The sequence below is a fragment of the Telmatherina bonti genome (genome assembly GCF_933228915.1).
Source record: "Telmatherina bonti genome assembly, chromosome: 14".
Lineage (NCBI taxonomy): Eukaryota > Metazoa > Chordata > Actinopteri > Atheriniformes > Telmatherinidae > Telmatherina > Telmatherina bonti.
Genome location: NC_136612.1, coordinates 32,349,252 through 32,375,154, shown reverse-complemented (window position 1 = coordinate 32,375,154; position 25,903 = coordinate 32,349,252). Strand labels below are relative to the sequence as shown.

Genomic DNA, 25,903 nt, shown 5'->3' with positions numbered 1-25,903 from the left:
GAGGAGTACGGTGAGCTTCTTAGTCTTGAGATAGTTGATAAACAGCTTTTATGCGAGTAGGAAACCAAGTTCTCAGGACTTAAGGACTGAAATGGCGCTCTAAGACGTTTGATAAATATGGCCGCTGAGCCAGCCCCCTTTTTAGAGATAAATTCATTGTTATTCAGCCAAATTTACATTTGAAGCTGTAAGAAATGTGACGGATGGCAAACAACCTCAAGAAAATTAAACAGTTCTAACTTCCTGCCAGTAAATGACGAAAGCCACAGACATTCATCCGATGACTGGATGGACTGAATAAAAATGTGTTTTTTTTTTATGACAAATACTGCCAGATATTTGATAAATGTGAGTTTAAAGAAGCTGATGTCTGTCTGGACTTTTCTAAATGTTTCTCATTAACTCTGGCTGCTCCCAACATGAACCCTAACTCTCTGCTCACCAGACAGCCAACGCCAAAATTTCAGCGATGCTCGAACCGATCTAATCTCTCCTGATCCCAGAAAATGAGGCCTGCCGTGTCGGGGCCTGTAAGCCCTCTAAGCTGTCTTCTTTAGCATTCATTGCTTTTTATTGGACAGTCTGAAGGATTACAATCGAAACCGATAAAAGTGACACAATACAGCTAAACATAGATGGTTCAAAATACGAGACGGAAATAGTTGACTTGCTCAAGGTGGCGTTGGACCCACGTCTCCAAATTTAGGAGGAGCAGACAGTACATCACTTATAAAAGCTTTCAAAGTCTCTTCAGAGGAAGCAGACTCTGGATACTTTACGTGGCTTGATTCAAACACCCTGTGACTTTTTAACTTGGTCTTCGGGTCTCTTCAGGTAAGTATGATGCTGCAGTTCATGTCTCCCTTCCCTCCATCTTCAGTTAAGTTTCACATTTTATGTGTTAGTTTGTCCTGAAATGAGGTTTGACAGGATGAGTGATGCAGAGATGGCAGAGTTTGGGGTGGCAGCTCCATATCTCCGCAAATCAGAGCGGGAAAGGATTGCGGCCCAGAATATGCCGTTTGACGCCAAAACGGCCGTCTTTGTTCCTCACCCGAAGCAGGAATACGTCAAAGGGAAAATTAAAGGCCAAGAAGGCTCAGAGGTGACTGTGGAGACTGAAGATGGAAAGGTGGGTGTAGCTTTGCCTTTTTATTTTGTCTTTATTCTGCATTTAGTATCTTCAACGTTTTAAAATCATACTTCAGGTCGTCACGGTGCATGTGGACGACATTCGTCCCATGAACCCGCCTAAGTTTGACAAGATCGAGGACATGTCCCTGCTGACCCATCTCCATGAACCAGCAGTGCTTTTCAACCTGAAAGATCGCTACTCTGCTTGGATGATCTATGTGAGGACACCTGTGAAGGAGCATATCTCAATCATTTCATTAAAAACTGCAACAGAACGCACGTTTATGGGAAAAGTTTGTCTCATTTGTCTTTCCTCCACCGGTTCATTGGCAGACTTACTCCGGGCTCTTCTGTGTGACTGTGAATCCTTACAAGTGGCTTCCAGTCTACAATCCAGAGGTGGTGGCTGGGTACCGAGGGAAGAAACGCCAGGAGGCCCCTCCTCACATCTTCTCCATTTCAGACAATGCTTACCAGTACATGCTCACTGGTCAGGTTTACTTTTCTTTATATGGTTTTACTGGGTGACTGCAGGACCCCGTCTGTTAATATTTTAGTTTGGCTCTTAGTCTTTTCAATATCATCTTGGAAAAACAACGAATTAGTTGACATTAAATACATACATTTATTGACAGAATAAACTGCAGAGCTTTAAAATTCCAACTCTGAGTGCTACCCTCTTTTTTTTTTTTTATTTAAAAGTAAACTAATTCCTTTTATTTATTCATTAGTTTATTTCAGAGGATTGCACCAGATTTAGCCGCTGGTAATTTTCCATCTGTGGTTCCAGAGCAGCTGAACAGATAAATACTGTACAATTTCAACAGTATAAATCAGGGCTTCTCAGCTCAGCCCTACGAGATCCTGCAGGTCTTCTATGTTTTCCTGCTCCAACACACCTGACTCTAATTAAACAGCTCCAACAGCTGATGATGTTCTGAAAAGTGACTCATTCATTTGATTTGGGTGTGTTGGATTTGTTGGATTTTTCTTTGAACCAGCAAAAGATTCAAAAACAAACTGATGATGCTGTCGACTGAAATTCACCCAGTTTGTCTCCTGTCAGTAGATCGTGAAAACCAGTCCATCCTGATCACGTAAGTAAGATACCAAGCGCTGTTTCTTCAGATATACCATGCTTTTTTCATTTCCTGTCCTTTATCGGATGCTGCATTTTCCTTAGCGGAGAATCTGGTGCTGGGAAGACGGTCAACACAAAGCGGGTCATTCAGTACTTTGCAACAGTTGCAGCAATGGGAGACTCCAGCAAGAAGGAGCAACCTGCTGGGAAAATGCAGGTTTAGTCCAGTTTACTTCTGTTCTAACAATAATGAGACATGAGCTGATTTCATGTGTTACAAAAAATGTCTTTTTTTCTCTCTTCAGGGGACTCTGGAAGATCAGATCATTCAGGCCAACCCTCTGCTGGAAGCGTTTGGGAATGCCAAGACTGTGAGGAACGACAACTCCTCTCGATTTGTGAGTTGCTATGGGTGTGAAATCAGTTCATCCAACAGTGGGCAGCGCTGAGTTCAGAGTTCACGTCTGTGTTTTCACACTGGATGTTAGCGATAATGCGCCGCTATAATCTTTATGTACAAATATCCAAAAACACCAGAAAAAATAGGTTAAAGTCAAAAAGTTTTTGCTGTTCTCTTGAACTGCTTTTTCTTTGGGTTTTTTTATTTGGCGTTTTCTCCCTTGTCTTTTTTCTGTCCCTCGTCTTCTCTGGTTTGTTCCTTTCACTGGTTGGGTGTCAACTCAACCAGTGTAACCAACGTAGGAGACTTACGAAATATCTGTTAGTCTGTGTTTCCATAAAATCTGATCTGTGTACAAACAAAGGATGAACAAAACATTGTTACACATATAGTATATTAAACTGTTAACAGCAATTTCCCCTTTTTTGTTTCTAAAAATCTGAATTTGGAAATAATTTAGCACTGATGTAATTTTTGTCATATTATTGATCTTTAATAGGCACTTTTCAAAGGGGCTGAAATTTCTTTGAACATTTTCAATCAAAAGCTGTTTTATAGAACAAGAAGTCATCAGCATAGACTGCGATTGTATGATTTACAAAAGCTTTTCTGTAAATAAGAGTGATGAAATGGTTGTGTTGAACTGAGAATTATATTCTTAAAACTTCCCAGGGAAAATTTATTCGTATCCACTTTGGAACAAAGGGGAAGTTGGCATCGGCTGACATTGAAACCTGTAAGTTCAGAAACACATTTCTGTAATGTATGCATATGTCACTTGCACATGCTCGTAACTACCCAAGAAGGTCAGAAGAATATTTTCCCATTGAATGCGGATTATTTTTAAATTGCAGTAAAATTTCTTTCACAGAAGCATATTTGAAGAAGATGAAGAAAATTAGAGAACACTGAAGGTTGTTCTAACCCGCCCCAGAAAATGGTTAAAACATCTTTAGTCACAGTTTTGTCGGCTAAACCAGCTCATGTTGCTGGCAAAAAGTCTGATGCTGTGAAGCAGGGGGACAGCTGTCACACAGGTCTCAGCAGGGATGTCGGAGGCCGACAGCTCTCCTCTGTAACCAGCCTTGGCTTTTTCTGATACCGACAGACTAAATATTTTTCTATACCTTTGATGTGGACTGAGGAAAACACTTATTCATTTGTTGTGTTCAGCTCATGGAACGTCTGGTATAAAAGCACCAAAGGTGAACTTGGACTAAATAAAAAGATACTTGTCACTTTGGCCAAAATCGACCTGTTTTATCCCAAACAAACTGGTCATCTTGCATAGCAGCCATTTTCCTTGTGGTCTGATATGTCGGACCAACAGTGTAATTATTGGTCTTACTGGTTCATAAAACTCAGTAGCTCACTGATGAAAACTTATTTCCCATTTACATAACTTCTCTCCTCTTCGACTGGAAAAGTCAAACTCTGGCATTGTTCTAAATTTCCCTATAAAGACAACTCTTCATGGAAGTTTTTTATTCAAATCCAAGATTTCTGACCTTTGTACATAGTCTCAAACATGCACATGCGAAGTATGCATAAACGAAACTGATCTGTTTTTCAGACATCAGACAAGTTTTTATGCTTCCATCAAGGACTTAGTTAAATTTCTCATTGACAAAGTTTAATAAATGTTTTCACAGTTGATTTTATTATTATTTTTTATGTTCCTCAGACCTTCTGGAAAAATCCAGAGTGACTTTTCAGCTTCCGGCTGAGAGGAGCTATCACATCTTCTATCAGATCTTATCAAACAAGAAACCCGATTTAATTGGTGAGTACAACAGATCAGTTGTTCAAATTAAATATGATGCAGTTCTGGGCCTGCAGAGCTGTCAGTGAGTTCTGTGTCTTCTTTCAGAGATGCTGCTGATCACCACCAATCCTTATGATTACCCATTCATCAGCCAGGGTGAAATCACAGTGTTGAGCATCAATGATGCAGAGGAGCTTATGGCTACAGATGTGAGTGAATTTGGGTCAGAATATCTGCAAAAATACTGACTTTCTGCTAAGTGTCCTCTTTCAGTATGGGCTTATGTCCGATTGTCATGGCAAAGAAGAAATGTTAAACAATTAAAAATTTAAATTAGATAAAAACATTAAGATTATATATTAAGACAGAATTAAAATCAATCTGATTTCATGACTAAAATTTTTTTGCTTTCTATTATTTAAAAAGTTTATAAAAACACATACAGAAATAAATACACAGTTAAAAATATAAATAGAAATATATAAATATGAGGTAAAAACAATGAGGTAAAAACTATTTTCTAATTTTTCCTATTTAATTTCTTTTCTTTAAGGTTTTCAACCTGCTGAAACTTCAAAATAAAGTTTTCAAAGAAGCTGAGTTGGCCTCGCATCCTCTGTTGCTCTACCAGTCCTATCAAGCGGGACAATAATTTTTTTTTAACACAAGCTTGACACCGATTACAGCAAATATAAGCAACAGTTGGCATAAAATTAAAAGTATTTGTTGAATAATTGAATTGGCCCTGAAACTTTGTTCACCATGAATTTGGATCTACATCATATGTGAAATTAATTCAAATTAAATTAAAAGTTATATTTATGTTAACGGTACAAGATTATATCATGTACAAAATTATCAACATGACAATAAAATGATTTAACAAGCTACCAAGTGACTGTGTAAATTATGGTGGTAATGTGATTATTTCCACATGCATACACTGCAGAGCGCTATTGACATCCTGGGCTTTAACATGGAGGAAAAGCTCGGCATCTACAAGCTGACAGGTGCAGTGATGCACAACGGGAACATGAAGTTCAAACAGAAGCAGCGGGAGGAGCAGGCGGAGCCTGACGGGACTGAAGGTGAGATGACGAAGACCCACATTTAACCAGATCAGGGTTCAGTCTGACACCAGCACAGCTTCACAGTCTGTAAACTACTGACATCTACTGGTCAAGCTGGAGATAGCAACCATCTCACATTTTGTCCACCCACAAACTGGCAACAAGCCACATTGAATTTCATTCATTCATTCATTCATTCATTCATTTTCCGAACCGCTTATTCCAATTCAGGGTCGCGGGGAAGCTGGAGCCTATCCCAGCTGGCTTTGGGCGACAGGCAGGGTACACCCTGGACAGCTCGCCAGTCCATCGCAGGGCCACACAGAGAGACGAACAACCACACTCACGCTCACACTCACTCCTAGGGGCAATGTAGAGTGACCAATTAACCTATCATGCATGTCTTTGGATGGTGGGAGGAAGCCGGAGTACCCGGAGAGAACCCACGCATACACGGGGAGAACATGCAAACTCCACACAGAAAGGCCACTGTCCAAACCAGCCAAGGATCGAACCAGCAACCTTCTTGCTGTGAGGCCACAGTGCTAACCACTGCGCCACCGTGCAGCCCACATTGAATTTGTTTAAAATAAAAAAAATAAAAAAAAAGATATATTTCAGTAGGATGGAAGATAAACCAGGCAACTTTGGTATTAAGATATATTTTACTAATCAATTCTTCTGTCTTTACATCATAAGTAAGTGGTCCATGTTTTAAAATGTAGGCTACAAAACATCTTAAAAACAGTACCTCAACTGATTATTCCTTCCTTTTTCTACTTCAGTCCTCCCCTTAAATCATTTTAAATAACAATTTCTATTATGTCTTATTGTGTTTCAGTCACATTTAATCAAACACAGTACTGTTAGCTGCAGGTGCAAAGTACTTTATTCAGATCAGACCAGTAATTCCTCTGTAAAGCATCAGTAATGTTGACTGAAGTTCATCCAGTCTCCCAAACCACCAACGGGGCACATTCCTGCAGGGTTGTGCTGAGGCATGATTGTTATGTTTGGCCTTCACAACATAAATACTTATTTAGCAAAAACTCAATATAATACTAATTCTTTAAGAGATTAAAAGCTTGAATTTGTGTATTAACAGACAGTTTTTACGTGTGACCATTCGACAGATAAAGTAGCTGATATAAATCATTAAAATTCAGCAGTACAGTTTCCTTTAGTCTCTATTTATGTATTTATGTACATCCTTATTTGTTCTGTCTACATTTTCATTGTCATTGTCTTTTTACATGTCTCCTCACCGATTGTCTTAAATACCTAGCATACCTATTCTATTCTAATTCTATACACGAGGAGGATATGTTCAAAACCACAGGTCTCCAAGCACTGCTCCCTGAGGAACTTTTGACAAAATTTAATTTTATAATCAGTGATGTTTTAATTTATAGGTCAAAACCTTTTTACTTTAAAAGTTTACTAATCCCTTATTTTGAGATTTGAATGAAAATTGAAAAGACTTTTCAAGTGATCTCAGAGTTTTTAACCCCACTGTATTTGTGTTATAGTGGCAGACAAAGTGGCCTATCTGATGGGGCTGAACTCTGCTGATTTGCTGAAGGCACTGTGTTACCCTCGAGTGAAGGTTGGGAATGAGTACGTCACCAAGGGTCAGACTCCGCAGCAGGTATGTAAACGCCTCGTTCTGCAAATGAAATAACTTCAAATAACTTTACGGAAAACAACACTGTTGATCAGGTGAACAACGCGGTGGGTGCCCTGTCCAAAGCGGTGTACGAGAAGCTGTTTCTGTGGATGGTGACGAGGATCAACCAGCAGCTGGACACTAAACTTCCCAGGCAGCATTTTATCGGTGTCCTGGACATCGCAGGGTTTGAGATATTTGAGGTGAATGGAGCTGGTGTAAAAACAAAGCCTAGTAAAAAAATGACTTTTTGAATGGTTTGATGAGTTCAATGCCTGTGTTTCTGTCAGATGAACAGCCTGGAGCAGCTGTGCATCAACTTCACAAATGAAAAACTGCAGCAGTTTTTCAACCACCACATGTTTGTACTGGAACAAGAAGAATACAAAAAAGAAGGGATCGCTTGGGAGTTTATTGACTTTGGCATGGACTTGGCAGCGTGTATCGAGCTCATTGAGAAGGTTCATTTTCTCTGATTATCCTCAATACAAATATCAACGCTGAAACAAACACTAATCACCCTGTTTCCCTGCAGCCGATGGGTATTTTCTCCATTCTTGAAGAGGAATGTATGTTCCCAAAGGCGACTGATGGATCCTTTAAAAACAAGCTCTACGACCAGCACCTGGGCAAAACCAGCATCTTTCAGAAGCCCAAACTGTCCAAAGGAAAGACGGAGTCTCACTTTTCGCTGATGCACTATGCTGGAACTGTAGACTACAACATCAGCGGCTGGCTGGAAAAAAACAAGGACCCACTGAACAACACTGTGGTGCAGCTTTACCAAAAAGCTTCTCTCAAGCTGCTTTCACAGCTCTTTGCTGCATACGCATCTCCTGTTGGTTAGTTCACTCATAGCAATGCAGATGAAGGAAATGTTATGATAAGATTATGTGTTTTATATTTTACCTTTCTATTAATGTTGTTTGGCTCGCGTTTTCTTAACAGCTTCTGATGAAAGTAAGAGAACGTCTAAGAAAAAAGGATCATCCTTCCAGACGGTTTCTGCTCTTTTTAGGGTAAAAACCAAGACTGTTTTTTTTTAATCTTCTAAAATAGATTTACTAAAAAGAGTGGTAAAAATTTTACTCAGATGGATCTTGATGCCATTAAAGTCACTTCTTTTCTGGCCTTAAAAATAATTTAAAACACCAATTTGACAGATTGCTTCAGTAATGGTATATCATATCAAGTTATATCTTGATTTCTTTTTGTCGATCGCCATTTCTTTTTCTAATCTCGCTTAGAAGAGACAAACCAAACAATTTCTAGAGCAGGCTTTTCATGTTTTCCAACAGTAGGAGGTGAAGAGGGTTAAGCTAGCCATATGGCGTTGGCGTCCTGGTGACAGATGCCACTACATGCAAAATATTGCTCTCTAAACCCAAAATGAGTCTGTATAGTGTAAAATATATAAAACATATGTATAACATATAACATATATATATATATATATATATGTATGTATATATATATATATATATATATATATATATATATATATATATATATATATATATATATAAATATATACATGTATATGTATATATATGTGTATATATATATATGTATATATATATATATATATGTATATATATATATATATGTATATATAAAGATCGATAATATGTGTGTGTACGATGTAACCACTTGGTTTTACAAATAGACTAATATGAATTGGAATTTTGTTTCTTCGTAACGTGGCAAAATGACTAAAGTCTCTATTTTTAATTAAGAAATTTTACCACAAACCTTGATTTCTGACTACTTACAGTGAGGATAAACAGAGTTATCTTTTATTATTATTATTATTATAATTATTATTATTATTTAGACATCCTTTTTTTCCCCCTTTTGCTGTAAAATAAGCTAATGTGGCATTATCTAATTAAGTCTGCTTTGATTAGCATGAGCACCTAGTAAAAAGTACAATAGAATAAACACCACAATGTTAAATTTGCAGGTTATGAAAATTAAAATTTTTGCCGTTCTACTTTATTTTTCCCTGTGTTTTTAAGTAAATTAAATCCCAAATTTATAGAAAAAAAGAGATTATGCTGTGTTCCAAACCGTATTGCAGCTCATTATTGACGCATTAGCAGCTAAGCTATTCTCCAGACATAAATAAGTATAATGAAAGGAAAAACCTAGAAACATTTGAAGCTAAACAACAATTTTTTGTTTTATTTCAATCACTCATTTCTGACTCAGTTAACTTATTTTTGACAGTCTAGTTGACATCCAATGCTTCTCTTTTAAAGCTTTAGTCTTCTTTTATATTTTATTAAACATCTTTTTAAGCTATAGTTAGTTTAATTTTGTTGTAGGTTTTATTCTAGACTCTTAAGCCTTCCTTCTAGTATTTAAGATAAGACAAGCTAACCAGCTGCTACGTTTGGTTTCATATTTGAACTATAGATGAGACTGGATGAGAGTATCTGAGTGAGAACATAACCTGTTTATCTGCTGCAGGAGAATCTGAATAAACTGATGGCCAACCTCAGGTCCACACATCCGCACTTTGTGAGATGCATCATCCCAAATGAGACCAAGACTCCAGGTAAAAAAAATTAAGTACAATAATATGAATAAACCTTATCTGTCGTTTAATTGTTCTTCTATGTGCCGTAGGATCCATGGATCATCATCTGGTCCTCCACCAGCTGCGTTGTAATGGCGTCTTGGAAGGTATCCGGATCTGCAGGAAGGGGTTTCCCAGCAGGATTCTTTACGGAGATTTCAGGCAGAGGTAACACAAATGCACTTTAGTACATTTCCTGCTCCATTAGTTTAACAATTAACTCAATTTTGAAACCAAATTTCATCATTTGTGTTGCAGATACAGGATTTTGAATGCCAGCGTGATCCCAGAGGGGCAGTTTATCGACAGCAAGAAGGCCTCTGAGAAACTGTTGTCCTCCATTGATGTGGATCACACTCAGTATAGATTTGGATGCACAAAGGTAGTTTTAGGTGTTGGTATGATGGAATTGTCTTTTCCAAATTATTCAATTCAATTCAACTTTATATAGCGTCAAATCACTGCAATGCCATCTCAAGACGCTTTACAGACAGAGGGGAAAACATAATGAAGGCCAATTCATAATAGCCTATATAAGGAAACCAACAGATTGAGTTGAGTCCAACTCAATCTCCCATCCTGAGCAAGCACACAGTGGGAAGGAAAAAACTCCCTGTTTGCTTATATTTGCTGTAATCGGTGTCAAGCTTGTGTTAAAAAAAAAAGATTGTCCCGCTTGATAGGACTGGTAGAGCAACAGAGGACGCGAGGCCAACTCGCGTCCTCGAGGGGGGGAATAAAAGAGAGAGATAAAGAGAAAAAAAAAGAAGCTCAGTGTATCAGGAAATGTCCCTCAGCAGTCTAAACCTATAGCAGCATAACTAAGGGATGCTAACCATCCCTAGCTATAGGACTTATCAAAAAGATAAGTCTTCAGCCTAGTCTTAAAGGTGGGGAGGGTGTCTGCTTCCCTAACACTAACTGGGAGCTTATTCCATAAGAGAAGGGCCTGCTAACCAAAGGCTCTGCCTCCTGCTCGGCTCTTTGAGACTCTAGGAACCACAAGTAAGCCTGCAGTCTGCGAACGAAATTAGATAAAATCAGAAACTTAGCGTAGAATACAGTTCATCATGTTTATTTAAGTCTAAAGGAATCTGACCTGTAATGATAAGGAAATGCTGTTAAATATGTAACCCGCAGGTGTTTTTCAAAGCCGGACTTTTGGGTCTTCTAGAGGAGATGAGGGACGAGCGTCTTGTTGTGTTGATGACACGAATCCAAGCTGTGGCCAGAGGTTACGTCACCAGGCTGAGGTTTAAGGAGATGCTGAAGAAAAGGTCTGAGATGCACTGCTGATTTAATGAGTTTCAGACTGGGAATTAATAGAAATTCAATAAGAAATATATGGAATTCATGATTTTTTTAATTCATTTACTACTACTTACTCTACTTACTTTACTCTGCTTAGATTTTTGTAATATGCAAGAAATTTAAAATCCATCTTTCACCTTTTACAGCGTTTTGTAGCAGCACTGATCAGCTTGAACTGACAAGTTATATTTCTCTCTGCAGGAAAATTTTTTTGTTTTACCGAATTCTGAAACGTGGAAATTTGCTCTTATTTGTACAGATATTTATAAAATATAAATTGAATAAGAGTTTTTAACATTCACTGACATCCATCCATGAGTTGAGGGAAAAACTAATCTAATGCTGAAGTTTACATTATTTTTGCACCTGAATGTTATTTATCTTAATTTGATTTATGTTAATACAGTATCTATTTTATACATAACCCATTAATTAACATGACTAGTTTGACTTATACAAAAAATGATCATTAAACTTTTAAAAATTAAATTAAAAGTTTTCAGCAGTATTTAAATTTATTTAGATTCTTATAGGATTAATAATACAGCTAAAATTACTAAATCAACAGCATCTGTTAGCTGTTTTTCTAATAAAAAATGACCCAGTAAAACTGTATTTTTTCCAGTGGATCTGACGTTCTCAGATTAAAGTTAAATGGGCCATTGTTGTCGTTAGCATAGCCAGCAGTTTTCCAAAAAACTAAAGGTTTTTACTCAATATGATATTCTTCCTTTGAACATATTCAGGGAAGCTGATTTAATGGAGTAACTTTATTTTAGTACAAATGTAGTAAGAAGCTAACGTTAATGCTCTTGTTGCGCAAGCTAGGCCTATTGCTAGCATTGATGCTAACATTAAGGTTTCATGTTACAGTGATTTATCGTGCGTTTCTGTTTTCTTTAGAATTAGTTTTCCGAAGGAATTTTTGCTTAAAATGAGGATGTAAAACTGGTTTTCCAATTGGCAAACTTGTTCGTTTGAAAGATTCCAGATTTACAGATGGCCACCCTCAGTACCACCTACAGTCCATTGTTGTTTTCATTAAATATTTTTTTAATTTGTTTCGTGTTCACAAAGTTTCTAGTGTAAACATCAATGATTTTTATTGATAATTACAGGATTCTAGGTGTAATATCGAATCATTATGTTTAGTTTGTTAATTATTATCATCCAATCGGGGTGCTGTTCATATGGTGCACATTTTTATGACTTTGTGATTTTATTCTTTCATATGGAATAGTTTTAGATGCTTCCACATTTTTACAATTACAATAATGATGTAACCAAGTCTCAGCTGCTCAAAATTATGAGACAGCTGCAAGGCACCGTGACCTCTCCAGGTGTGTTTAAAAGTGGAAGAGGAATGGAAAATGTAACAAATTAAAATGAGGGATCCTAAAGGCCATCACATTTTCCTTTCTTGTTTTTTGCTCTGTAGAGAGTCGATTTACATCATCCAGTACAATATCCGCTCGTTCATGAATGTGAAGAACTGGCCTTGGATGAAGCTTTTCTTCAAGATAAAGCCTCTGCTGCGAAGTGCAGAAGCTGAAAAAGAGATGCAGAACATGAAAGAAGAGTTCTCTCGGATCAAAGCAGAGTTTGAGAAGTCGGAGGCCAAGAGGAAGGAGCTGGAGGAAAAGATGGTTGTTCTGGTCCAGGAGAAAAACGACCTTTACCTTCAAATCCAGGCAGTATGCAAACGCTCAGCCAGAACATGAACAAATTGGTACATTACTGTTGATTTTCCTCTGTCTGAGATAAAAATCAGATTAGGAAAGGTACGCGGTCAATAACGAGGTAAGAAAAGAGGAAAGTAGGCTCTGTTCACACTGCAGACAGAAGTCGTTGTAATCCTATTTTATCGTCCAAATATGACCCTTATCTGATCATTTTATCAGTCTGAACAGCACAAATCAGAACCAGGCCACTTTCACATGAGGTATTAAATCTGACAGACCTCAATCTGAGATCATCTGACTTTTACAGACATCAGAAACGTGCACCAGGTTCTGACTGTATCCACAGAATACAGAGGTCAAATGGCCAATGTTAAGATTTGTACTCTCTTTTCTCAATCTCCTTTTCTCTATTATTATTGGTCTCAATTTTATGTTTATCCATGTTTCCATGCATCCATGTTTACTTCAGTAAGCGCAGCGCACTGCGTGTGATGTCTTGTCTTCCTCTGTGCATGCAGCGTTCAGTTCACCCTAAAGTATGATGGTAGTTGCATTAAAATGATTACGTGAACAACTTTGCAAAGAACAAAAAAACTTTCTGCAAAATAATGATTGTTTGAGCATTAGGACCTGCAGTGTGAATGTGTAGACTAAACGTGTTTTACTGTCAGGTGTCAGGCAGTAAAATTCACCTCTAAGGTTCTGTTTAGTTTCTATGCCAAACCCTAAATTTTTCCCTTTGCATACAAGAAAAAAGTTGTATTTACACAACGGTGTGATAAAAATGACCTCGATGGAGACAGAAAACATAAATAGGACTGGAAACCATGTCGCGTACATGCTGGGCCAGTAGTGGTGAGTGAAACTTTGGAATGACAAAGTGCTACGTTGTCATCAGACACGACATGACGACTTGCATGTGTACTTCATGTGTCTTCACATACGTTTTGCACAAAAAAGCAAGTTTTTGCTCTTAGAAATCCCAAATAATGTTCAAAGTTTCAGCAGCACAAACAGAACACGAAGCCATTACAATGTTGTTGTCGCCGTATTTCTCATGTTTGCGGGTATAAACAGGGCCTGTTTCTGTGCAAGACGCCATGATCATCAAAAGATTCATGTTCCTGTTTATATAGATAGATAGATAGATAGATAGATAGATAGATACTTTATTCATCCCCAGGGGGAAAATTCAGGGTGTTCCAACAGTTCCTTTTTATTTAAAAAAAAAGAAGATAAATTGATTAAATTAAAGATTAATATTAAACAGTCTAATTGCGGCTGGATTGAAGGACCTTCTGAACCTCTCAGTCCTGCATCGAAGAGAGATCAGTCTCCCACTGCAGCTGCTCTTCTGTCCTGTCATGGTATTATGGAGGAGATGTTTTTTTTTATTATCCATGCCGAGGACAGAACTAGCCTTCCTGATCAGTTTGTCCAGACATTTGCAGTCCTTGTTTGTAATATTGACAGGATTCGCCTTGCGTTCGAAAAAAATTTCACTCCGTTCTTAAACCTTTGCAATTTCATTCACCAAAAATTGTCACTGTGTAAATGAAAGGCCAAAACTTGACAAAACCTTTGTGTTTAACTGTCTAAAGTAAATGGGGCCTAAAATGCACCGTGATGTTGAACTATTACACTTTGCTTCATGCTTTGGGCAAAAACGTTGCTTCTCTTTGCAAGTGATAAATATGCATGTCAGAATAATTAAACTGCTTCATGAGCATTTGCTTTATTGCACTTTTGACATAAATCTGATACCAGAAAAAAGAATGAAAGACGTTTTCACTCAGACTGCAAAATAAAAGGAAACACTTTCTACCACAGCATGCTGGGCCGATGTATATTGCCAACTGGTTAAAGCTAAGTTGCACCTTAATTAGTTTTTCAAAAAATAATGAGCCAAAAGACACTTATATGCCCGGGGAGACTGTTAAAAACCGAGAAATAAAGAAAATGGATTGTTGGAGCACTACATGAGCTTGGCAGGCCCCACTTTGAGTTGGTTTCTGATAAACTGCATCAAGAACTGCAAGAAGAAACGGAATAAGTATTCAACATACTGACTTTAATTATTATTATTTTTTGTCTGGAAGAAACAAGAATGATCAATGAAAAGAACAATCAAACTATAATGTTAACTGTTTCTGTTGTGAAGGAGAGGGAGAACCTGTGTGATGCTGAGGAGAGGTGCGAAGGCTTGATCAAGAGCAAGATCCACCTGGAAGCTAAAGTCAAAGATATCTCGGAAAGGTTGGAGGAGGAAGAGGAGATCAATGCTGAAATCACTGCAAAGAAGAGGAAGCTAGAGGACGAATGTTCAGAGCTGAAAAGAGACATCGACGACCTGGAATTGACCATTGCTAAAGTGGAGAAGGAGAAATATGCCACAGAAAATAAAGTACCAGACATCATTTATCACTTGAAGCTTCATGAAAAGGTTTCTCATTTAAGAGGGACATTGATGAAATGATTTTCTTCTCAGGTTAAAAATTTAATGGAGGAGTTGACCACTCTTGAAGAAAACCTGTTGAAGTCTTCGAAGGAGATTAAATCTTTGCAGGAGGTGCACCGTCAGACGTTAGACGACCTCCAGGCCGAGGAGGACAAAGCAAATTCTCTCATGAAGATAAAAGCCAAGCTGGAGCAACAGGTGGATGATGTAAGTGTGGAGACAATGAATGCCTCATGAAAAGGGAATAGATAATAACCATTGATTTGGTGGTTTGACATGAACTCCCGTTGCAGCTGGAGGGCTCACTGGAGCAGGAGAAGAAGCTGCGTGCCGACTTGGAACGATCCAAAAGGAAGCTGGAAGGAGATCTGAAGCTGTCCCAGGAAAGCATCATGGACATGGAGAATGAACGACAGCAGGCAGAAGAGAGGCTGAAAAAGTAGGCTAATAAACTCTAAAGTATGTTAGCAGTCAAGACTATCCTTACCAGCATAAAATGCAATGATGATTTTAAAAAAAACTTACCTTCTAATATTCATTAATTTACACTTAATTCTTCCAAATTTTAGCCAAGATAATAGCTATATTTCCAATGTAAAGTGCTGTAAAATTAAGCAGCAGTTACTGATACAATTAGCTTAGCATATAGACTGAAAACAGATGGGAAAAGGCCAAGCTCGTTCTTCAAAACATGAAAAATCGACTTTCCCCATTTTCTATGACAAATTTTTATATATTCTACAAAACAGATTTCAGGAGAAAACTAGGTGTGGTACTCCGACTGCCAAGAGGAACCAAGCCCAAGTTTAGCTTCGAATTATCTCTTAATGCTGGGCTAAGCTAGCTGCTAGCTGTATGCTAACATTCACAGCAAAGGAATGAAGGTCTTAATTTTATCCACTTCAGATTGATATAAATAAACCACTGAATTAAATAAACATTAATCCTTTCTATATTTATATTACAATATAGATATGTTTGGAAAAGAAAATATATAGATATGCTTAAAAAGAATTAGTAAATTATAAAAAGGAAAATAAGCATGAGCAAGTGCTTTACAAGAAACAAATACAAAACAGAAAACACCGTAATTTAAAAGAAACAATGAACTCATAAAAGCCCAACCCAAAATAAAACATGGAGAAAATTCTAATTTTTAAATTCTAGTCATTTGTCTCGCAAATAAAAAAATAGAACCAATTTTTTTTTATATTTAACTTTTAACTACTGTGTTATATTATATATTTTTCTAAAATTTTGTCACCAGGGGGCAGAAGACTATATTACATTGTGCTCAATGGGATTTCCAGCTAAATGTTTTACCATTCAGTGATGTAAAAGGTCTCAGAAACTTCACTCTGAATCAAATATGTTGCATGCCATTTATTGTAAACATTAATGTCTAAAAACTGTTATATAAATAAACAACAAAACAAAACAAACAAAATGTTTTGTTTGTTTTTGTTTTGTTTTTTTTAAACAAAATTTTGTTTGCAATAACTTGATCATACTCATCAGATGAAAGAAATATCAGCATCTGCAAACATGTTTCTTTTCTCCAGAAAAGACTTTGAAATTAGCAACCTTCAGTGCAGAATTGAGGATGAACAATCCCTCAGCACTCAGACACAGAAGAGGATTAAAGAGCTTCAGGTACGTCATTCAGCAACAGTTTCAGCACATTTTAATTTATTATATAACAAACACTTTCACCCAATTTCACTTCAGGCTCGCGTGGAAGAGTTAGAAGAGGAAATGGATGCTGAGCGTGCTGTTCGGGCCAAAGTAGAGAAGCAGAGGTCAGATCTGACCAGAGAGCTGGAGGAGATCACTGAGAGGCTGGAGGAGGCCGGAGGAGCCACCGCCGCCCAGGCTGAGCTCAACAGGAAGCGAGAAGCCGATTACCAGAAGCTGCGTCACGATCTGGAAGAAGCTATCCTGCAGCATGAATCCGTCACCGCCGCTCTACGCAAGAAGCAGGCAGACAGCGTTGCAGAGCTCAGCGAGCAGATCGAAAACCTGCAAAAGGTCAAGCAGAAACTGGAGAAGGAGAAGAGCGAGCTGAAGATGGAAATCAATGACATGGCGAGCAATGTGGAGAGCGTTCTGAAAAGCAAGGTAGGGGTTGATGCGTCTCAAAATGCTACCTGTTGACTGGCAGCATCTTCCATTACAGGTGCTCAATATTTTTAGGCCAGTTTGGAAAAAACATGCAGGAACTTTGAAGATCATGTGAGCGAACATAAGACCAAAGCAGATGAAGCCCAGAGGTCTCTCAGTGATTACACCACCCTCACCGCTCGTCTGCAAACCGAAAACGGTATTTGTGTTCTCATAAGAAAAGCCAGAAAAGAACTTTTTTTCCCCCTCCACAATTGTGTCGGCTTGAGTTTCTTTTGTCCTGAACAGGTGAACTCGCACGACAGCTGGAAGAGAAGGAGATGGCTCTGTCCCAGATGAGTAGAGTGAAATCTGTGGGAAGCCAGCAAATAGAGGAGCTGAAGAGACTTCTGGATGAGGAAGTTAAGGTCCGAAAGGCACAGATTAAATGATGCAATCGTTTAATTTTGCCCCAAAGAGGTGTGCTAGTCTGTAGCAGCTGGAAACTTCACGACAGGTGCTCTCATTATTTCAAAACACAGATTACTTGATGCATAAAAATTCAGGTGTTTGGGATCAGTGAATCGCCATGAAGATGTTCCACTTTATGGTCCGTGCACAACAAACAGGATTATCTTTCAGTTTTACTAAGATTTTCTTAATAAATGACAGAATAAATTATATAATCCATAATTCTAATCTTATTGTTCCATCAAAACTATTTTGCTAAACAAAGTTCGGATTTATTTAGATTTCTTTGTCTTTACAAATAAAGGAAAAGATGCAAACTTACAATCCAGATTTTAATTTATTTTTTTTAATTTTAGTATTTGATTCCAGAAAGTTTGCTAAAAAAAAACAAAAAAAACCCCAAAAAACTGATTTTATGTCAAAGCAGGTTTATTTGTACAGCAACTTTCATACAAGACCATTCAAACTGCTTTACATAAAACATTAAAAGCATCACAGATGGTGTAAAAAAGCAAAAGACGACAACAAATAAAACAAATCACAATAAAATTATGAATAAAATAAGATTTCATGCATAGATGCACGAGATAAGGAAATGTTTTAACATGGAACTAAAAGTGTCAACGTCTGGTGAGTTTAATCTCCGCAAACAGCTAGATGCTGCTTCTCCATGTTTAGTCTGGACTCTGGTCTGGTTTCTGGTCAGGTCTCTGATCTGGACTATGATCTGGACTCTGGTCTGGTCTCTAATCTGGACTATGATCTGGTCTCTGATCTGGTCTCTGGACTGGTCTCTGGTTTGGACTCTGGTCTGGACTCTGATCTGGTCTCTGGTCTGGACTCTGATCTGGTCTCTGGTCTGGACTCTGATCTGGACTCTGGTCTGGTCTCTGATCTGGACTCTGGTCTGGTCTCTGATCTGGACTCTGGTCTAGTCTCTGATCTGGACTCTGGCCTGGTCTTGATTTATATTCTCTGAGGGTATCACAGATGTTTTCTGGTTTTGTAAACATCAGCAGGATTTGAAAGTCTATCCTGTGACTGACTGGAAACCAGTGGAAAGATGGTAAAACTGGTCTGATGTGTTCAGACCTCTTTGTTCTGGTTAAAACTCCAGCAGGAACATCTGGATGTGCTGCAGATGTTTAATTAAAAGACGGTTCCAGTAATCCAGTCTAATTAATTGTTTTTGATACAAATAAAGAGGAAAATTGGAGATCGAAGAGAAAATCCAGACTCTGAGATGTTTGGCATTATTTCAGTTTATTTCAGTGCAGTGCTGTCAGCTGCTCAGAGTTAAATAGATCTGAAAAATGAATCATTGAACCTACTGATGAAACTGTTAAGTGAAGAGCGTTATTTTTATTTTCATTTTATACAAAACTAAAAGGTAAAAGAAAGCAGTGATCTGGCCAGAAAGCGGATTTGTGAATAGTAGAATATTTTGGTCCAGATCTGAGAAATGTTTCCTGGAAGGACCAGTGAGAGAAGAAACTTAATAACACATACTGCTGTTTCTCTACAAAATCACTTTTAATTCATGAATAAGTCACAATATATTTCATTCATGGTTTTACTTTCTCAGACCAAAAACGCCCTGGCGCACAGTTTGCAGTCATCTCGCCATGACTGCGACCTGCTGAGGGAGCAGTACGAGGAGGAGCTGGAGGCCAAAGCCGAGCTGCAGCGCTGCCTGTCCAAGGCCAACGGCGACGTGGCTCAGTGGAGAACCAAATACGAGACAGACGCCATCCAGCGCACCGAGGAGCGGGAGGAGGCCAAGTTAAAGCCAAATCTGTGTATAATTACAGTCAGAGTCCACATTCTTATTCTGATTTAACACATCTGAAATGTTTTTCTATTAAAGAAAGAGGCTCGCCCAGCGGCTGCAGGACTCGGAGGAGATGACAGAGGCAGCAAATATCAAGTGTGCATCACTAGAGAAGACCAAGCAGAAGCTGCAAGCAGAGGTGGAGGATCTGATGGTGGAGCTGGAAAGGTCGAACGCAGCCAACGCCATCTTGGACAAGAAACAGAGGAACTTTGACAAGGTCAAGCTTCATCTTTTACTTGGCTTTACTAGCCTCGTTACCGTTACGCTTGACTGCACTGTCATGTGTTGTTTCCTGTAGCTTCTGGCTGAATGGAAACAGAAATACGAGGAGAGTCAGTCAGAACTGGAAACCTCTCAGAGAGAGTCCAGGGGGCTGAGCACAGAGCTGTTCAAGCTGAAAAACTCAAATGAAGAAGCCCTGGATCACCTCGAAAACATGAGAAGAGAAAATAAAAATCTTCAACGTAAGCAAATGCAGAAAAGAAATCCTCGTTTTGTGTCTGAAACACTGTAAAGATCATCAGTTATTTGTAAAAGATGTGTTTCTGCTTCTTATCAGAGGACATCACAGATATCTCTGAGCAAGCTGGACAGTCTGCTAAAATTATAAGTGAGCTGGAGAAAGCTGCGAAGCAAGCCGAGCAAGAGAAGCGAGACACCCAGGCAGCTCTGGAGGAAGCCGAGGTTAGTTATTTCTCCATTAACATTAGCATATTTTAAATGAACGCCACATCCTGAAGTGTCGATGTCTCTCTGAAGTCCTCTCTGGAGCACGAAGAGGCAAAAATCCTGCACCTTCAACTGGAGCTGAGCCAGATCAAATCGGAGGTGGACCGGAAGGTGGTGGAGAAAGACGAGGAAATCAACCAGCTCAAGAGGAACCACCAGAGAACCGTGGACTCCCTGCAGAGCGCGCTGGATGCAGAGACACGCAGCAGAAACGACACCATCAGGATGAAAAAAAAGATGGAAGGGGATCTAAATGAGATGGAGATCCAGCTGGGTCATGCTAACCGGCAGGCAGCCGAGGCCACCAAGCAGCTGAGAAACCTTCAAATGCAACTTAAGGTTAGCAGCATGGCACGCCAGACTGGAGAGCTCTATATATTCAATACAGAGTGACTCAGTCTGGAGTCCCTCCCCTTCACAGAGATTTGCATCGGTCTCAAACAAACCGGCCACTCTGATTGGCTGATCTGAGGAGACACTTGCGTCACAATGTATTTTTCAAAATATTCAAGATGGTGCATGGACGTTGCAGGAGTTCCTTTCTTCTTGCCGTAAATGCTGTTTTAAATTACCAGGAACATGTCAAATCCTTACTACACAGGACATTCATGTCTTCTGTTCTGCACGCCATGTTTATTTTCTTCTGTTGCGTTAGATCTTCTGAACATTTCCAGACGCTGTAGGCTGCCGCTTTACTGACGTCATGTCCATCATTTTTCTGATTGCTTTACTCCGTGCTTGTTTGTCCCGCCTTGATGCAAGTGAGTCCCCGGACTCTATGCTGGTACAGCGAGAGAGTTTGGCTTGGTTAATGGGAGCTGCTCTGTTTAGTCCTCAAACAGGCTTATTTCAAACCTGCCAGTTTTTAATAAAATAATTAAACCTTTTTTTAACAGCTTCATAAATTCTTGACATTGAACAGTTATGTTGATTTCTTTCAGTCAGGGCTTCGACCATTCCACACTACTGAAACGACCCTTATTAGTCTGGAACTGCATCCAGTAAAACATAACTCAGATCCCAGTGCAACTCCAGTCTGGCTTTGAGTTGGTTTGAATCCTACGTCAAAGGCAACAATTGCATCATATCAGTTAGTAACTATAGCTCTACTCAAACAATGATGACATGCAGAGTTCCCCAAGGCTCTAGTTTGGGCCCCTAAATGTTCAGCATCTACATGTTCCCTCGAGCTCATATCATGGAAACAAACAGAATGTGGGATGAAAATCATGCTGATGACACTTAGCTCTACCTCTAGAATTATTATTTGCTCAGCAGAACACAGCATCCAGAACAGTCTGCTTGCTTAAATGCTGGACAAGACAAAAAAAAAAAAAAAAAAAAAAAAAAAAGAATTATTATTTGTTATTTGTGCTCCCTATATCTCCAACAAACTACCAGAAACAGTAAAGTTAGCTCCAAAACTTTTATTTCTTCCTGTTTTTTTAGTTTTATACTTTTACTTTAACAATTTTGAAATGAAACAGGACACACTGGCCTGGAGGAAACACAACAGATTCATACTTGTTCAATAACAGGCAGAACGGGTCACGAAGGACAAGATCAATGTGGGTCGTTCTACAAAGTGGTCTCTATGTTCCTTTTAGCCCTGCAAACCATGACAGTCTGAACTGTTTAAAGGTCATTTAAACCATTGGTTCTTTTTATTTTTATTAATTTATTATTTATTTTCAAATGTATTTATTATCATACAACACATTTGGTTTCCTAATATATGAAATGTTCTGCAGTTATAAATTTGCCTTACCATAAGTCCCACATTTAACCATGTCCCTCAGGAGACTCAGCTCCATCTGGATGAAACCCTTCATATGAAGGAGGCCCTAAAGGAGGAGATGGCTATAGCGGAGCGCCGCAACAATCTGATGATGTCTGAGAACGACGAGGTCAAGGCGGCGCTGGAGCAGTCAGAGAGAGTTAGGAAGCTTGTTGAGCAGGAGCTGGTGGAGGTCAGCGAGAGGATTCAGCTGCTGCACTCGCAGGTGAGGACAAGATATGCCTGAAAGAAATGTCTTTAGATTAAAAAAAAAAAAAATTAAATGCTTCTTAAGTTGTATCCAAATGTCTTGATGATCAGAACACGGGCCTCATGAATTCTAAAAAGAAGACGGAGGCAGATTTGGCTCAGCTGCAGTCAGAAATGGAGGAAACCATCCAGGAGGCGAGGAATGCAGACGAGAAGGCCAAGAAAGCCATCACAGATGTAAGCTTCCATCAAAGAGCTCCTCCAATCCCAGTCTGGATTATGATTTCATCCCCAGTTCACATTACAGGCTGCCATGATGGCTGAGGAGCTGAAGAAGGAGCAGGACACCAGTTCCCACCTGGAGAGGATGAAAAAGAACATGGAAGCCACGGTGAAAGACCTGCAGCAGCGCCTGGATGAAGCCGAGCAGATGGCGCTGAGGGGAGGAAGGAAGGAGCTGCAGAAACTGGAGAGCAGGGTACGATTTGACTGCAAGCGTTAGCTCTCTGTAGAGTAACGACTGAACAGCAGTTTTACACCTTTTAAGGTCCGTGAGCTGGAAAACGACATGGAGGCTGAGCAGAAACGCAGCGGTGAGGCCATGAAAGGTGTCAGGAAGTATGAGAGAAAAATGAAAGAGTTCACCTATCAGGTAAGGAGAGTATCTTCTTGTATTGTAGGAAATTTAGTTAGAATAGTTTCTGTTCATCTGAAATGTGAGAGATTCCCTCGAAAATATTTGATTCAGCTTGAGGAGGAGAAGAAGAATTCAGCGAGACTGCAGGATCTGGTCAACAAACTTCAGCTGAAAGTGAAAGCATACAAGCGGCAAAGCGAGGAGGCGGTGAGTGCACAATGACCTAAATACTGTCGGAACATCAGGCGTGTTGTTCCACTAAAGTTTGTGTTTTTATATTGTCGTCTACAACACATAGGAGGAACAAACAAGCGTCCAGATGGCGAAATTTCGCAAGGTGCAACATGAACTGGAGGAAGCTGAGGAGCGAGCTGACATTGCAGAGTCCCAGTTGAATAAACTAAGAGCCAGGAGTCGGGATGTTGTTGGTAAAGGGGAATAGATATATGAGGTCAACTTTGTTATGGAGTTAAATATACTTTGAACAGTTTTCCTGGGTTAGTTACAAGTGTTGCCGTGATATTTTTTTCTCATAAAATGTAAAATTGTTTAGAGAAACAGAGAAAAAAGTCTGCAGTATGAAAAAAGTCCAAATAACATCAATATGTCACAAAACAGTTAATTATTGTGCGGCTTGTTAAGTTTTGATGTGATTTTTGATTTTATGAAAATACAGGCAGCTAGAAAAGAAAGGTCAGACCTCCACCAAGCAGCTCGTTTCCACCACACAGTGATTTCCAGCCAATGTTCTGGTCCTTCATCGATCAGATTACAGATCCATTGATAATGAATCCACAGTGTCGCGGCTATATTGGGGTGTTTGATGCGTGTTTGTTCTCTTGCAGTGAAATGTTTTTCCTGTTCTGCATGGTAGTATCCATAATGTTGTTCCTGTTCTGGATGGTAGTATCCATAATGTTGTTCCTGTTCTGGATGGTAGTATCCATAATGTTGTTCCTGTTCTGGATGGTAGTATCCATAATGTTGTTCCTGTTCTGGATGGTAGTATCCAGAACGTTGCCAGGATCCAGATCTATCTTTGATATCTTGTAAAACCTGTTGGGAACTTCTCCTGGATTTTCTCACAGTTTTTTGTGGAGTTACAAGCCGATATACTGAAAATGGGCCCATCTCACAATGAAGAAGAATCCTTCAAAACATTCCTGGATCCAGATGCTGATCCAGATCCCTCCCAGCATTTAATGGAATCTAGGATAACCACTGATGACCATTTTCAGAAAATAAAAAATTCTGAAAATCCCTCCAGTAGTTTTTGCGTAAATTTGATAACAAGCACACAGACAAGCGCCAAAAACAATATAACCTTGTTGGTGGAGGTAATAAAATAATGAAAAATATTTAAAACTACTTTATCGTCCAGTATAAAACCAGGACAAAGTGAGCTGAATTATTCCAGCCTGGTCAAAGCTGTCTGATTTTTTGGAGCACAACAATAGTTTTGCTGCCAGGTTTAGTATAAGAGATAAGAAATAAAATTTAATGTGGCACTCAGCAGTTGAGTATCAGGGAATATTGTCACATGCACGACTCATATGCTTGGTTGCGTTGCTCATTTCTGAGATGGATGATCCTTACAAGTCATGGCTCATTGGAAAGGCCACTGATCACATGACATATAGTGCACCAACAATTAGAGCTATCAAAGGGTTGAAGAGACATACTGCTTAAGTGTGTAGCTGCAGTGGTTCTGTTACAGTGGATTCTGGCTTAGCTTTTTATGATAAGCTAAGAAAAAGGATTGATTTTTAATCAAATAAAGAAAAAACGCTGATAGAAAGAGCCAGTGTGCTGCAATAACTGGTTAAATGGGGCTTACCTGCAGCAACCAACTTTTGGTATGGAGATACAGGAGAGAAAAAAAGAAACACAAACTAAAGGTGAACGCAAGACAATGGCCAAACAAATTTTATGCTGAATATGTTATGATGTGGTACTGTTATGATGTGGTGGTTTGCTTTTTCCTTGGTTCTGGGTTCCTGTTTTATTTTGGTAGTATTTCCTGTTTGGTTCCCTTGTTTTGTTTAGCTTTATTGATTTCCCGGTCATTGAGTTCACCTGCGTTCACTTAGTTAATTTGCTTCACCTGTTTCTTGTTTGGTTTTTCTGTGTATTTATACCCCTCGGTTTCAGTTGTTTGTTGGTTCATTGTCATTCTGTTAGTTGTCATTTTGTTGCTCTGCCCTGGGAATAAACCTGAGTTCTGTAGACTGGCGCCCCGACTCCTGCATTTGGGTCCACCTCCCTCCAGCCACTGTAACAGAATATTAAGGTTGACTTGTTTTGTTTCGTGGTAAAAATGTCTCATTTTGTCTTCCTCTTGCCAAAATGACTGCCATGCATAAATTAGTCAAGATTAAGTATGAACTCCAAGCTCCAGCAAAAGACCCTAATTATCTGACTGGTTTTTGCTTAAATTAAAAGATGACCTGCAGTTCAACCATCTGCAGGATTTACATGCTACATTAACTGTAAAACATCAGTTACATAATCACAGCTTTCATTTTCTTGCTTTCGTTGAGTTTATTTAGGTAAAAATGTTCATTTCCTCATGATCATGTCATAACAGGCTTTGGAGGGAAGCATGTCTTTTAAACGGACCTTATAAAAATCCAGCTTTTCTCTCCTGTCAGCACTGCAGTCATCAGCAGCAGCTGGTATGTTCATGACATTTGTAGAAAATCCCTGTGAAGCAGGGTTAGAGTTACCGCTGTGCATGTGACTTTCAGCTGGAGAGTTACGTACGTGCGGTGAAGGTAACCTCCACGTGCACATGGAGGAGGACTCAGGAGCTGATAGGTCGTTAGCAGAAACAGGACACTAAGTGGACGAGCAGGGACCGGCAGCGGGAAGTCCTTTATCATCTAATGTATCATATAGATGGATAGGAAGACCAAGATTCAGTTTGGCTTCATTTCAATTAGTGCCAATTCATAACTAATTAATTTAATTATCATCCAGCTAAATCAGATTTATTAG

At 39.0% G+C, this 25,903-nt stretch overlaps 1 protein-coding gene across 1 annotated transcript; it reads left to right on the top strand.

The window, feature by feature from the left end:
- Nucleotides 1-931: 931 nt before the first annotated feature.
- LOC306765310 (myosin heavy chain, skeletal muscle, adult-like) lies at nt 932-23,348 on the top strand (the record flags this gene model as incomplete). The annotated part of the gene is made up of 38 exons (XM_079252725.1): nt 932-1,132; nt 1,209-1,352; nt 1,468-1,624; nt 2,204-2,231; nt 2,318-2,432; nt 2,521-2,613; nt 3,288-3,351; nt 4,300-4,398; nt 4,486-4,589; nt 5,330-5,468; nt 6,980-7,098; nt 7,170-7,319; nt 7,407-7,577; nt 7,652-7,958; nt 8,065-8,135; nt 9,589-9,676; nt 9,748-9,865; nt 9,956-10,079; nt 10,838-10,974; nt 12,447-12,702; nt 14,852-15,094; nt 15,179-15,355; nt 15,442-15,587; nt 16,711-16,801; nt 16,877-17,266; nt 17,342-17,468; nt 17,558-17,676; nt 19,305-19,501; nt 19,587-19,770; nt 19,852-20,017; nt 20,113-20,237; nt 20,313-20,621; nt 22,082-22,285; nt 22,381-22,506; nt 22,577-22,747; nt 22,817-22,921; nt 23,018-23,113; nt 23,205-23,348. 38 exons carry the CDS (start codon nt 932-934, stop codon nt 23,346-23,348), a joined length of 5,805 nt encoding a protein of 1,934 aa, XP_079108851.1.
- Between the last annotated feature and the right edge of the window lie 2,555 nt (nt 23,349-25,903).